This window comes from Sceloporus occidentalis, unplaced genomic scaffold (assembly GCF_023333645.1).
Source record: "Sceloporus occidentalis isolate IW3139 unplaced genomic scaffold, rSceOcc1.0.p SCAF_46, whole genome shotgun sequence".
NCBI classification, from domain to species: Eukaryota; Metazoa; Chordata; class Lepidosauria; order Squamata; family Phrynosomatidae; genus Sceloporus; species Sceloporus occidentalis.
Genome location: NW_028317026.1, coordinates 6,593,171 through 6,607,275, shown reverse-complemented (window position 1 = coordinate 6,607,275; position 14,105 = coordinate 6,593,171). Strand labels below are relative to the sequence as shown.

Genomic DNA, 14,105 nt, shown 5'->3' with positions numbered 1-14,105 from the left:
AACGCTTTATTGTTTCCTGGTGTCCCTAACTACTGGCTTGTGTACCTACTCCTGACCTCTGTTTTACTATTCTTCAGCTGTACTCCTATTGGATTCCTGGGTGGCAAGTACCGAGCTCACATAAGGTCCTGCTATCTAAAACCCTTCACCCACCCTTCAGCCAGAAGAAGGATGTATCTCAGGCGAGCTGGATCCAGTGTGTTATGTCATTCTTCCTTTAGTAAAGGGCCTCTATTTATTTTGAAATACTTTTACATGATTTATTATGCTAAATAACTATATAATACTGTAGAGCTGTATATACGGTATATACCTTCAGCTCAATGACAAACATATGCAGATTGATATGGCTACAGTAGGTTTGGATTTGATTAATAAAGGGCTAGCTAGCATGGATTTGTCAACAAAAGTGCTAACCTACGTCAATGTTATTGCCTAGTTAGAGAGATCAGTGAGCCTAATCACCCAAGGAGCCTACAGGGAGCCTAATCACCCAAGAGGGCAATTGGCATGGCAGACGGTCTACCACCCCTTGGAAATGCCAGTATAGGCCAGAATACACCACTACACTAAGTAAATATGTGTAAAAATGTAAACAGATATGTCCTAGTCAAAGTGCATCTCACTTAGGCACAAATAAATCAAACTGCATATTAAATCCTAAAAACAAAAGAAAACTGGGCTATTGGGCTTATAGTCACAATAACCACATCCAGTGTAAATTATGTTGGCCACTGTAATAACTCTGAGTAATCTTCCAGTCTCCCAAGTAAATGATGTAATGTTCTAGCAATAATAATTGTGCTGCTAATCCAGGGATAACCAAAGAGCCGTAGCATTCTCATGTCCCTTTTTGGAATGCTGGATAAACAATACAAGCGATTATTCAAGAGCCAAGCACATCACTACACTAAGCAGCTATTTAGAGCTTATGCGGATTTGCCTTTTTATCAAGTTTATGGTTTTTTTATCAAGTTTATGTTAAGGAACATACATGATGGGAAATATAATTCAGGTTCACCTGCAGTGGGCAGCAGGGAGCAGGGAGAGCAGGGAACTTCACCATTCAGCTATACATACTAACTAGAAGTCTGGTCCCAGTAAATATCTACACATGGTTTGTTTTAAAACGCAATGCAGACTCAAACCACCCTACAGTACTGGACCCCTATTGGATATGGACCCTGGAAAGTTTGTATGTAATGGCATGCGTGTATGTGTAAGGGCAATTAAATATTTGTCTATAAGGTCACATGTACGCTAGGATATTTGCAACCATTAATATGTACAAGTGTATGGGCCGTATACAAGAGTATATTTGTGTATCTTGACAGTCTATATACCAGTATTTCTGTTTTGGGCCCTTCTTAATTTATAAATGTAATTATGTCTGGGGTCTATTTGGTCAGGACAGACCCTGGAGGTGAACCTTTAGTTAAAGCAACCACAAAGAGGCAACCAATTTACAAAGTAATGAATATAAACTTTGCCTTTAAACCTGTATTCAGATGGCGAGATTTCAGGTCATCAACACTTTAAAAAAACATATTTCACTCTGACACCCTGCAGCCTGTATTTTGAGATGAATGGGACAGAAGATATGAACTTATGATTCCCCTCCAGTGATGGTCACTCCCTGAGTTGATATTGATCCAAAATGACTCTTTCATGCTCTGCTGTACCCCATAAACCATTCAGCTATAAATCTAACAACAATTTCTGCGAGAAAACCTAAATGATTTACAGCATAATTGGTTACTGTATAAGCCACCTTACGGTTGAGTTGCATTGACAACGTACCTGCATGAGTCCAAGACTACTAGCGCTGTAATCACAGGCCTGGGATTTCTTTGGCAATTAAGTCAGGAATACTGTATCCAGCACATAAATGTATGCCACATGGAAAACATCTCATATGTAGGTTCAATACATCTCCACGGAACTAAAGCCAGGAAAAACACTGACAAAGTAAAACCTTAGTCCGCTTTCCAGATGCAAAAATAGATCCTATGCGGTCACTAAATCAAGCACAAGATTAAAAAGTTTTAATATGTCGTTTAAAAGTGTACTCTCTTAAGAAGCTCATAGCGTGTCTAACAATTAAAATTTTCAGTGCACATTTTCTAGGTTTAGCGCCTACAGGGGCAGGTATACAGTATAATAAGCAAAGCGAGGAATCAACCCAACAGACCGTAAGTTATGTCACTAAGGAACTCAATCTCCACCAAGGGCATTGTCCTTATACCATGACACAACAACAAACAATGACTCACCAGCTATATGCTCTTACTTTTTGAGACATTTGGTCGGAGCAAACAAAGAGATGAGGGATGCAACCTCAACTTTTGTACATAAGTTGAAAGCATAAAACACCAAGAGGGTTACAGAAGAAGCTGGAGGAGTTATTAAGATCATTAAGACACTCAGGGCTGAAGAACAGATAGCGGCTTCATAGTATGCCCTGTTATTGTGCCTTGAGAAGACGGGTTGGATGACCATCGCTTTAGGGTTGCAGATGGGAGTTCCATATGCAAAGGGAAACACAGTGGAAATTATCTAGCACATGGAAAAATGCATGGAAACACAAAGGCACTATACATCTTTAGACTTGGCATAGAGAGCAGAGGTACTAAAACTAAGAGGACTAAGAATATATTAACTATAGTTGTGAATTAGCTACTCAGCTTACGGATACTGACAGCCTGCATCCTGCTCACACGTCCTTGTAACAAATATATGAAATTCTCACAAATATATGAAATATACCAAACCAAAAGCTGCCAGCTTTCAGGGATATAAAACAAAAACATATAAGATATATATATAATCCTACAATGACAATTAATACACAAATAATACATCTGCCTACAATAAAAAACCAGAGTGTAAGAACACAAGAATTATTTGAGTGTACCCATTGGCCATACAAGTACAGTATAAAAATGGATTATAATATATAATATTAATTTATCCTCTAGTTTGACTCTTATAAAAACAGGTTTAATAATCTAAAAACATAGTTTTGCTGTATTTTCAATGGATCATTAAGGCTAACCCAGGTCACAGAAGCATTCATTTACCCAGATGTCTCACTACTTACAGGAAATGCTGGGAAAACCTTCAAATCAACTTTGTAACATTACACAGCCAGCAGAAGGTCAATCCCCTTGTTTCTGTTGAGGGCCAGAAAGCAGTCATGTTTCCATGAAGTGGCCTTATTTTTACATCCACCGCAATACCCAATGCTCAGGTTAAACATGTTCTTTGCCGCTTATTTCACTGCCAACACAGAAATTAGGAACCTGACTCAGTAAGGGACAAAACTATCGGAAACACGGCGGCACCTTTTATTAAGTGCTTGTGTTGAGTAAGGCCTTACCTAAGCTGCTGTATCCTGTGACCATGAGTCTAGTACTAGTCACAAATATTGGGAAGTTTGATCCAAGGAGAAATCCGATTGCCTCTTGGAGTCAAGAAGGATTTTTTTCCCCTGATGGCAGAATTCGAAGTAGCTTAATTAGGGTTTTTTTTGCGTTCTTTTGGATCAAGAATATGAAGGTTAGGTAGAAGGTTTGAACTTGATGGACTTAGGTCTTTTTTCAACCTTATGAACTATGTAACCTAAACTCATAAATGATCCTTAGAAAGGAATTGAATAACTCTTGTAACTGATAGAAGCCTAAAAGAAGCCCTCAAATTAATACAATCAATACCAGCTTGTGCCATACACTATGCTAGACCACCAGGCTGTGTGGTAGCCATCTTACCAAATGTCCATTGGCACCAATGACTTCCATTAGGCTCATTACAGATAATGGTGTTATTGTACAGGCACTTTGTCTATAACTGGGTTTAACTGCAAGGCAGACTATCTTAGCAGATAAAATGCTGGTTCCTGGAAGCAAACAGGGGTTTAACACGTGTGCTGTTAACTCGTATTGCTTTTGGAATGTTTTTATGACTAGGGCTGGGATTTTCCATCGATACTTTAAATCAATGACTTATGTTGATAAATTCTAGTTACAGACAAATAAAAAATAACCCCGTGAGATTCAGCTGATTTTCCATATCTAACACCGGATGGGACCAATTCCAAATGGCATTTTTGGACGTTAAAATTGCCAGTATGGAATCCAGCAGAGTATATCCCAGCAGATATACAAATACGGATATGTGATGGGTTTTTTTCCTTTTTTTAAAAAGGAAATGTGCAATTACATTTAGGTTGTTGGATATATCTTGTTTGAGTTCGCTATTAACCCCTTCATGATGGGGGGTATTTTACAATCTTTGCGCTACAGGACCAAACCGTTTTTTTTTGTTTTTGCTGTCTTTATGCACTGTATTTTAGTTAGGACTCCATGTGGGGTACCTTGACATGGCAGATGAGCTTGTGTACTTTGGCTAAATTACCTTACATTCAATATATGCATTTGCAGGGTTAGATCTAGAGCTGGTAATTGTTCAAGGCTATTCGTTAGTTTTTTTTGACGTTATAATAATTCACATATATGGAGTCATGAACCAATCTCTGTGACATTTTTAATCTTTCGTCTAATGCGTTCCGCACTAACTAATACCCCATTGTACAGCGCTGTGGTGTATGATGGACCTAAATGAAAGAAAACATAATAATGATAATAACAACTATAATGTTTTCATACAGTCGAGTTTCACGTAACACTGCTTTTAAATGGTAGAATTTTTAGAAACATTCGCATTTCGTGGATTCCTCTAGTCCTACAAACACCAGCATTTCTGCGCGGGGGAATAAGGAGACTATTGTGCATAATGGAACCTGAATCTGAATGCCAGCTCCTGAATTTAGCTGCATCGGACTCTGCCAAACCCCGTATTTGATCACTGGCTGTTTTTGAATCAAGTCTTACATAAACAGTGTCTGTGTTCCACATTCAATGATGAGCTAATCTAGCACAGTAACAACACATACGCGATAGTGTGGAGGGCTAAACGTGAATCAAAAACAGCTAATTAAAAGCCATAACAATCTTGTACTTAACGTATCTCTATAATAAGACAGATTTGGGTAACTAAGTGAGTAAAGCAGTAAGTCAAATCCTTTCTTTGTGACTTGCGGTCCATAGTGCTGCATGCCATGTTGTTACTGCCCAGCAATTCTCTGATGCTTGCTACTATGACTAGCCCTGAGGTAAGGGAGTAGAGTAACATACTGTATTCGCAACATTTTATTTCTAAATATAATTCCTGCTATTTCTGTACACATTATTGTGATTTGTAATTGTGTAGAATATCGTGACACACTGATACCTGTCAGACAGAAAAGAAGGATACATAGAAAAAAAAGAAGGGCAAAAAAATGTAGGTCCCAACGAGGGTCTGTCCCTCCTGAAGAGAAACTCATTGGATATATCTCTCATATTTTAGGAAAAGTGAGGATTTTGACAAAGAATTAATAAAAGACATATACCGTATTTGCTCGATTATAAGACGAGGTTTTTTTCAGAGCAAATGCTCTGAAAAATACCCCTCGTCTTCTAATCGGGGTCGTCTTCTAATCAGACCTCAAATAGAGTCTGATTAGGAGACTAAGATCCAGATCCCCCGCACCGCTGCAGGGGACCTGGATCCTCCTGTCTCACCCCCCCCCCCCATCATACACACTTACCGGTGCTTCCTGCTGTATTGCCGGGGCAGCGGGTTGACGTCTACGCGATCCGCGTAGACAACGTCCGCTGCAGCCGGAAGGAGGTGTGGCTAGCAGCGGGGGTTGTCTGCGTCCGTCGCGTAGACCTTCCCCGACTGTCAGAGATCTCTGATCTCTGACAGCCGGGGAAAGTATACGCGACGGACGCATACAAACCCCCGCTGCCAACTCCACCTCCTTCCGGCTGCAGCAGAAGGCGACGTCAACCCGCTGCCCCGGCTGGAAGCACCGGTAAGAGAGGGCTGAGAGGGGAGAGAGGAGAGAGGAGAGGGGAGGGGAGGGGGGGGGGGAGAGTGTGTGTGTGTGTGTTAGTTAAATGGGGGCATTGGGCATTTCTGGAGTGGCGTTAAGGGGGCATTTAATAGAGCACTCTGCCTCCTGAAATGCCTTATACCTCCCTATATGCCACTCTGCCCCATAATATGCCTTTTAACCCCCTAAATGCCAGAGTGGCATATAGGGGTATAAGGCATTTCTGGAGGCAGAGTGCTCTATACAATGCCTTTTAACTCCCTTAATGCCACTCTGCCTCCTGAAATGCCTTATACCTCCCTATATGCCACTCTGCCCCATAATATGCATTTTAACCCCCTAAATGCCAGAATGGGATATAGGGGTATAAGGCATTTCTGGAGGCAGAGTGGCATATAGGGGGTCAAAAGGCATACCATGGGGCACAGTGGCATATAGAGGGTTAAAAGGCATATCATGGGCCACAGTGCCATATTGGTGTGGCAAGCCTGGGGGCAGATGTGCGTAACTGGGGGACAGGCTGGAAAATACAAGAAATAAAAACAAAAAAAATATTTTTCTCAATCATAGCTTTTATTAAAAAAAATAGTTTACATGAATTAACATTTACTGGTAAAACTTTTTTCCTTTAGGGTCGTCTTATATTCAGGCTTTTTCTTTTTTCCTAAGTTAATATTCAGATTTTGGGGGGTCGTCTTATAATCAGGGTCGTCTTATAATCGAGCAAATACGGTATGTGCCCTTGAAGCAAATGTATCAGAACAGTCTCGAGAGCCTGATTATTTGTTCATTACAAGTAGCAGAACAAAACAAAAAAGCAGGTACTCACCAAGCCTATTAACCTTCCATCTTCTTTCATCGCTAGGTAGCGATTTGCACTCATTCCTTTGATAGATACCACACCTCGCTCTTCTGCTTGTAACTGTAACTTAACTGAAAAAATAAAAGAAAGTTAGGCATAGGTTTCTAGAGTCCAATAGATGCTAGAGGCTGGAGCAGAGGCGTATCTAGTGAAAATAGCGCCTATGGCAAGCACTGAAATTGCGCCCCTGTCCAAACTTCCACACATTAATTCACACTCTTTACTACCCCCTCTCCCTCCCTTGTCACTTTCTAACCCCTTTCCCTCCCCTTTCCCTACTACCCTCTTCTTCTCCCCCTTTGTAGTTCTCTCACCATGAGGTCCAGCGACGGGAGTCTTCTGTCTTCCTGCACTGCTGCGGTGCTCGCTGCTTCACTGCTGAGCGCCGTAATATGACGTCATATTTCGGCGCTCAGCAGTGAAGCAGCGGGCACCAGCGAGCGGCTTTTAAATGCTGTCTTTTTTTTTTTTGATGCGGGGGAGAACGAGGGGCACCGAGCCGTTGCTAGGCGTCCCTCTCTCTCCTCCGCATCAAAAAAAAAAAAAGACAGTGTTTAAAAGCTGCTCGCTGGTGCCCGCTGCTTCACTGCTGAGTGCCGAAATATAACGTCATATTACGGCGCTCAGCATGAAATGCCGGCACCGGGTCGGAGGTAGAGGCCTCTTGGAGGAGAATGAGGGGCGCCGAGCCGTTGCTAGGCGCCCCTCTCTCTCCTCCGCATCAAAAAAAAAAAAAGACGGCGTTTAAAAGCCGCTCACTGGCGCCCCCTTTCAAATGGCACCTATGGCACGAGCCATAGCTGCCATACCCTAGATACGCCTCTGGGCTAGAGAAACAAAACATCTATGGCACCATCAATTATCCCCTACTCAAATAATCGTAGTAAAAGTAATCCCCTACTCCCCTATGGCAAGCAATCGGTGGGCTACTAGTGTGGCAGCTTCTGAGTTATTATTATCTTTTATGTATATAGTGCCAACAATTTATGCAGTGCTTAATACAATACATATATGACAAGACGAGAATTGACAGACTAAGACAAACCGATAACAGCCTGTTATCTAGCAGGGGTTCAGCGGGGGCCTCCACAATGTGAGGGGATACTAACACATGATATCTATGCCTAAAAAAGGTATTCTAAATGGCATGTGCACGGGACAATGAATGGGCTTTTTGCCTGGCGTACTTGGCTAAGGACTAACACTCGTTATGTGCATGCATATATTCTCATGACAGGTGGGCATACCTGGGATCAGGGGCGTAACTAGAAATTGCACCAGCCCCCCCAGCTTCACCAAGCAACACAGCGCCACCTTTGCCCTAAACAGCTTGTGAGTGCCTTTGCCCCAATCAGCTTATCAGTACCATCCTAGCCCCCAAACAGCCTGCCTGTGCCATCTTTGCCCCAGCTTGTCAGTACCCCCAAACAGCTTATCTTTGCCCCAAACAGCTGGTATGTGCCATCACTGCCCTCAAACAGCTTTTTTGTGCCTCCTTTGCCTCTTGCCCTGCAACATACACTCTGGCACACATATGTAAACACACTTACACAAATTATGCATGCTAACACATACTTACTCATACTCACTAACACACACCGTACACATTCAAACAAATACACACTCCCTTTCACACCACTCATGCTCCATCTCACATCAATTACACAGACATCCATGCTCACATGAACTTATGCACATTCATGATAACATAGACTTATGCATAGACATTCATGCTCACACACTCTTGTACATACATATCCATGCCCACATACACTTATGCATGCACATTAATGCTCACATACATACATACATATATGCAAATACACATATATCCGGCACACTGTGCGGGCAGCCTCGGTGTGGGGTCACATGACATAATGTGACCCTGATAAGTTCATGTCTTCTGGTGCCGGTTCAAAATAGTTTAGCAGTCCATGTCGGAAGAGCCCTTCCTGAACAATTTTTTACTGGTTCGAGGAGACAGGAATAAGTGGTCACAGCGGTCGCCCGAGCTCCCTAGAGAGACAGGCCCCATCAGAGTTGCCACAGCTGTGACCCCTGTAGTTATGTCACTGCCTGGGATCTTTCTCAATGAGCTGACGCTATAATGGCCCATCATGCAGACTCTTTGTAGAAACTCATCAAATGCGTTAATCAAATGTCTCTAATACCGGTCTTCATGGAAACCTTGATTTATTATAAAAGTCATTATTTACAGAGACACTTAATTGATTTACCTGCATTCAAACAGGGATACCAACCATAAAATACGAATTGGAAGTCTTAGCTATCATCAGAGGGGTATGAATGAGTCAGCTGCAAACTGTGTGACCCTGATATTTTGCCCCTTCACCCTGAGTTTGGTGAAAACCCAGAGAGTTAAAATCTATTGTTAAAAGTGTATGAAATATAATTTCTAGATAGATTCAGTTAGCACATAACAAAACCATTCAAAAGAAAGGGCTGTGTAACCAGAGTGTGGGTGACCAGGAAGATACTGCCACTGCCAGGACAAGGTTGCAAATTACTGGCCTTAATAGTGCCAAGATGTTAAAGGAGTCCAAATGAGTAATTCTCCCAGATGAAGCGTGCTGCGGTAGTATTGTTATTCATTCAGATCCAAGCGTTGTCACTGTGTGATGCAGATCCTGCCCCCACACTTCCATTCATCAGCCAGAGGAAACCACTAACAGGGTAGCTTTGACAATCACAGTGAAGAACCTTATAAAGTCAAGTTCCGGCCATGAAAGTGAAGGAGAGGCACACCAAGGAAGATGGAAAAACTGAACTATATGAAATGTTAGAAACGACTTGTTGAATCATCTAAGACTAGAAGTCATTATATCAAACCACAATTATTAGAATGAATCACCTATTTTTTTTTGTACAAACAATTGGTTAATAACCAAAAATATTTGATGTCTGTTTAATTAGCATTAGCAATGAGGAGACTTCCGTTTCGAAAATTAATATTTTGCTGGAAGAAAAAGTTATTTTAAAAGAAATGAAAGCCCACTTATTTTATAAAAAAAATCTTCACGTAGAAGCACTTCCTTAGTGTGTTTTAAGGCTCATGTAAGACAAAATAAGGCGTTTAGATTTCAAATTAAATTGCTTCCCCCAGACTCACTGAGAACAAGGAGGAAATTATTTTGGGTGCATTCACTTCCCCTCTTCCCTGCCTAACAGTGTGATCACAAGTCAGGGGGAGAAGCAAAATTTCTCACTCTTTGACAAAAGGGGAAAAAATAATGGAAAATGACATTTAAATACATATTTATATATTAGAGAGAGCTACAAAGCTATCTTGATCCATACTGCACTGGGTACAGTACCAAAGAAGGAAAAAAAAAATATATTTTTTTAATAAGTGCCCCAATATCTCTTAGTCCCACCACTAAAAAGTTATATAAAAATCTCTATCTCCAAAATCCTTTAAGCAAGTAGTATTAATAAATATGTAATATAGGGTAATATGTAATATATGAATGTGACTCTTTTGAACAAAATGTATGTGGGGTATTCCTCTGATTATATCACTTAGAATTATTATGTTTTATGTATTTCTATGGTTTTAAAAGAAAGCCCCGCTTTGGTTAAATATGGAAAAACAACTAATAATGAAGGGGTGAAAGGACACTCCAGCTACCATATTTATTTTAATGCACATGATGTGTGGTCCCTTTAAATTTTCATGCATTTGCCTATTTTCCCTCCCCTTCTGCTATTTTTCATGCAATATATGTGTCCAGTTGAACATATCTCCATGCAAGCGATATAGTTACTCAGTGAAAGATGCAGGTAGTGGTCAGTTCAGACCCCCATGCACATGTGCGGAAAGTACTTCCATTGATTTGAATGGTAGTACTTTCCTGCTACCTATTGGCTGGAGAAGAAGGGCAGCTGCACAGCTGCAGTTTCTATCTCAGCTAAGTGAATATCTTTTCTTATTTAGTGTTTTAGAATGTATATTAAAGTACTCACACTCAGTTTTATTCTTTAGAACAAAGCCGATTTCATGAATATTTCATGAAAATATGTATCTTGCAAATGGAAACGGTCATACGGCAATGTGAGTTTAATGACTACACTATGACCTAACACTAATGAGAAGTAAGTTGCATAAACTGGAATGGATGTGATGCTGAAGCTATGTGACCCTTATTTCAATCCCTCGGACTGGGATCCATTCCAGTGTAAATACACGAAGGAATGATATGTGTGCTGACATAATCAGTTCCTCCTCAAGTGACCTTGACCTGCTCTTCTCTAGTCATAGGGTGAGGACGAGAACACTAACATTCTCACAGCTTTATCTGAAACCACTGGAACTGGATCAACTTGATGATGGTACAATCACACCCAAAGTGCTGCTAATGTGTGTGCATATGTGTGTGTGTGTTTATATATATATATATATATATATATATATATATATATATATACACACACGATATATATATTCCCAGCTTTGGTGGGATTGATGCTCATTCTGTATGCCTATTTATCTATAATAAATCTGTCCATAAACTCTAGCTACACAAACGCACAAACTTAGATTATTGCTTGGGATTTTAGAAATTACATTTTGAGAAAAAAACTGAAAATGTATCTACTTGCCTGCCTGTTATCCTACTTCCATTATCAAGCTCTAGGATAAACTCCTTTACATTCTTTATTAATTAGTTAGCCTATATAATGCAAAGAGAAGTGAGTGATCTGAGTGATCAATGTTGCTGCAAAAACCTAGTTTAGTGAACGCACCCTTCTGTCTCTCTGTCTATTAAATGTGTCTGCCTATCCATTTGTCAGTCCACCCATCCATTTACCCATCTGTCTTTATATCTTTATTCAACACAACCCATTGGAAAGATCCCACTGGATGTTTAAACTCACATTTTGAGTAAGAACAATGAAATGTGGTACAAGACAGCCCATATAATACAATGCAGAGTTTTGTGTCCCTTTAACATGTGGTGCGCTCATTTGTCCATATGGAAATGTTTGATTTTTGTATGTCATACATGTAATGGAAAATCTTGAATTTTATGGCAGACAGGAGGCTCGTATTATGCAATAGTCTTTCTTTACTACTGGACAGCAGCAAGGGTTAACCAAACAATATATGTTGAGAAAAAACAAAGAATCAAACATGCTAGGTATGCAGGTAATAACCAGTCAGAGCATATCACAGGTAATATAACAGGTAACTTCCTTAGACTCCTCCTCTTTCGAGCTGCTGCGACAGTTAAGTATACACCTATATATTTTTCTCTCTCACAGTAGCAGATTTATTGTTGCTTATCGTTAATATATATCTTTTACATATACTGCAAAGTTACATACACCTTTGTGTGTTCATTTCTTTTTCACCTTCCTACCCCTTTCCAGGGGTTTCATTAACTCATTTTACATACATTTTATTTTATCTCTGCGGCCGCATTTTCAACGTTTGGACCGCTTTCCTTTCAGATATTTGTTTCTAGGGCTGTGGTTTCGCTCACCTGAAACCTTCTTCAGCCCTCCTGTGCACTCTGCTGTTTGTTTCTTTGGCTCAAACGGACACTGGAGTCACTTGTGCATTTTGCACGGCAGACATTTTGAGAGGTCTCCTTTTGTGGAAGCCTTTCCCCTGCCCCGCCTCATGGGATGCGGCTTCCCTTCGCTGCCCACGAGGCTCCGCCAGCTGGTGCTCAGCTGTTTGTGTGGGCGGGAATATTTCAGTCTGAGGATTTACCTCAGAATTGAAACACTGTTTGCCGTGCATCCTGAATTCCGTTACTGTAACTATATATATATATATATATATATATATATATATACATTTCTACATATTTTTATTTGTTTGCCTGGCAGCCTTTCAACCCTCTGAACCCTCAGCATTTTATTCATATTTAAAGTGTTTGTTACTTATTTCCTACTATGTCTTCTAAGGACCATTCTAAGAAGGCTATCACAGACGCTAGCCTTATGGGGCCGGCAGGTGAGGCGGATTCCTTAAATGAGGACCGTTATAAGAGGGTTCAGGAAGACTCTACTAATAAGTCAATTTCTTCGGCAATTATCATGGCCATGACTTCGATGCAAGAGTCATTTGCCCAATCTGTGGCGGCTGCCATTGCTCACAATACACATGAGCGTAAAACTCAAGGTCCCTCTACTCCTTCAGACCTATTCTGGTCCACTGAAGAGTCCACTAGACACCTATCAAAGGGACTCAAAAAGTCTGGTAAAGTGTCCCGCAAAAGACACTTCTGTATTGACGATCCAACCTCTATGCAGAGGGAAATGGATCAAGACTCTCATGACACTCTGCACTCACACCGCAGTTCAAAACATGGTGTATCCAAAAGACACCACATACCCTCCGCCCGAGAGGACGACATATCAAAACGGGCTCGGATAACTCCTTACAGGGGTAAACCAGACTCATTTGACACGTCCCATAGTGACAATTCATCCTCGGACACCTCCAAGGATTCAGATTCGGAGGTTGAACCCCCTCTTAGTGTCTCCTCTCAGGAGTCACAAGATCAGGCGGCTACTACCGCTACGGAGGATTTGGTCCTCGACAAAAAAGGCAACCCCCTTTTTGACCCGGGTAATATTAAACACCCGAGATCCTCTGAGTGGATCCCAGCCACTCATGTTTCTCAGTACATGGAATTATGGCTGCGCAAGCCACTCGACAAGTCAGTCAGGAACAAATTACGGACAGAATGCCCAAGACCTTCTATCCCTAATAAAGCTGCCGCTACCCCTGAATTGGACCCCATAATTATTCAGTACCTCAATAAAACTGGTAAGAACCCCCAAAAAGGCCTGGACAGGTCTTTTAAGGCTTGTCAAGACAAGCTTCTCGACCTGTTGGGTCCACTTGCCAAAATCTTCGATATGGCTGAAGAAGCGTGCCAATCCGGTACACCGGTTGACACTGAAAATCTTAGGGGTTGGATTCAAAGATCTATATGCCTTTTCGGCAATGTTAATTCCGCCCTGAATGTGGGGCTATTCTCTACGCTCAACAAGGCAGAGAATTCACTTAAAAAGGTGTTTACTCCGAAGGTTTTCGTCAGGGCTGGGAAAGGCAGGGGCCGCTTTCCCAGCCGAAAATTTCAATCTAGACAACACCAACAAGGCCCTTCACAATATGACAGAATTCAATACTCTGGTTCATATCAAGCCAACCCTTTCTTCCCTTCCCGAGGAAGACCTTGGAGGGCTAGAGGCCAACGTGGCTACCCACGATCCAGACCATCGGCTGGTAAGTCTGTTTATTCTCCCTTCTTCCCGCACAAAGTTGGG

General features: G+C 41.3%; 1 protein-coding gene across 1 annotated transcript in view; it reads right to left on the bottom strand.

The window, feature by feature from the left end:
* Positions 1-14,105, bottom strand: part of LOC149289381 (fibroblast growth factor 2) — a 31,387-nt gene that overhangs the window by 6,556 nt on the left and 10,726 nt on the right. The window contains exon 2 of the mRNA XM_089490766.1: positions 6,768-6,871. Within this exon, the coding sequence (XP_089346892.1) occupies positions 6,768-6,871 (104 nt within the window). The remainder of the gene's footprint in view (positions 1-6,767; positions 6,872-14,105) is intronic.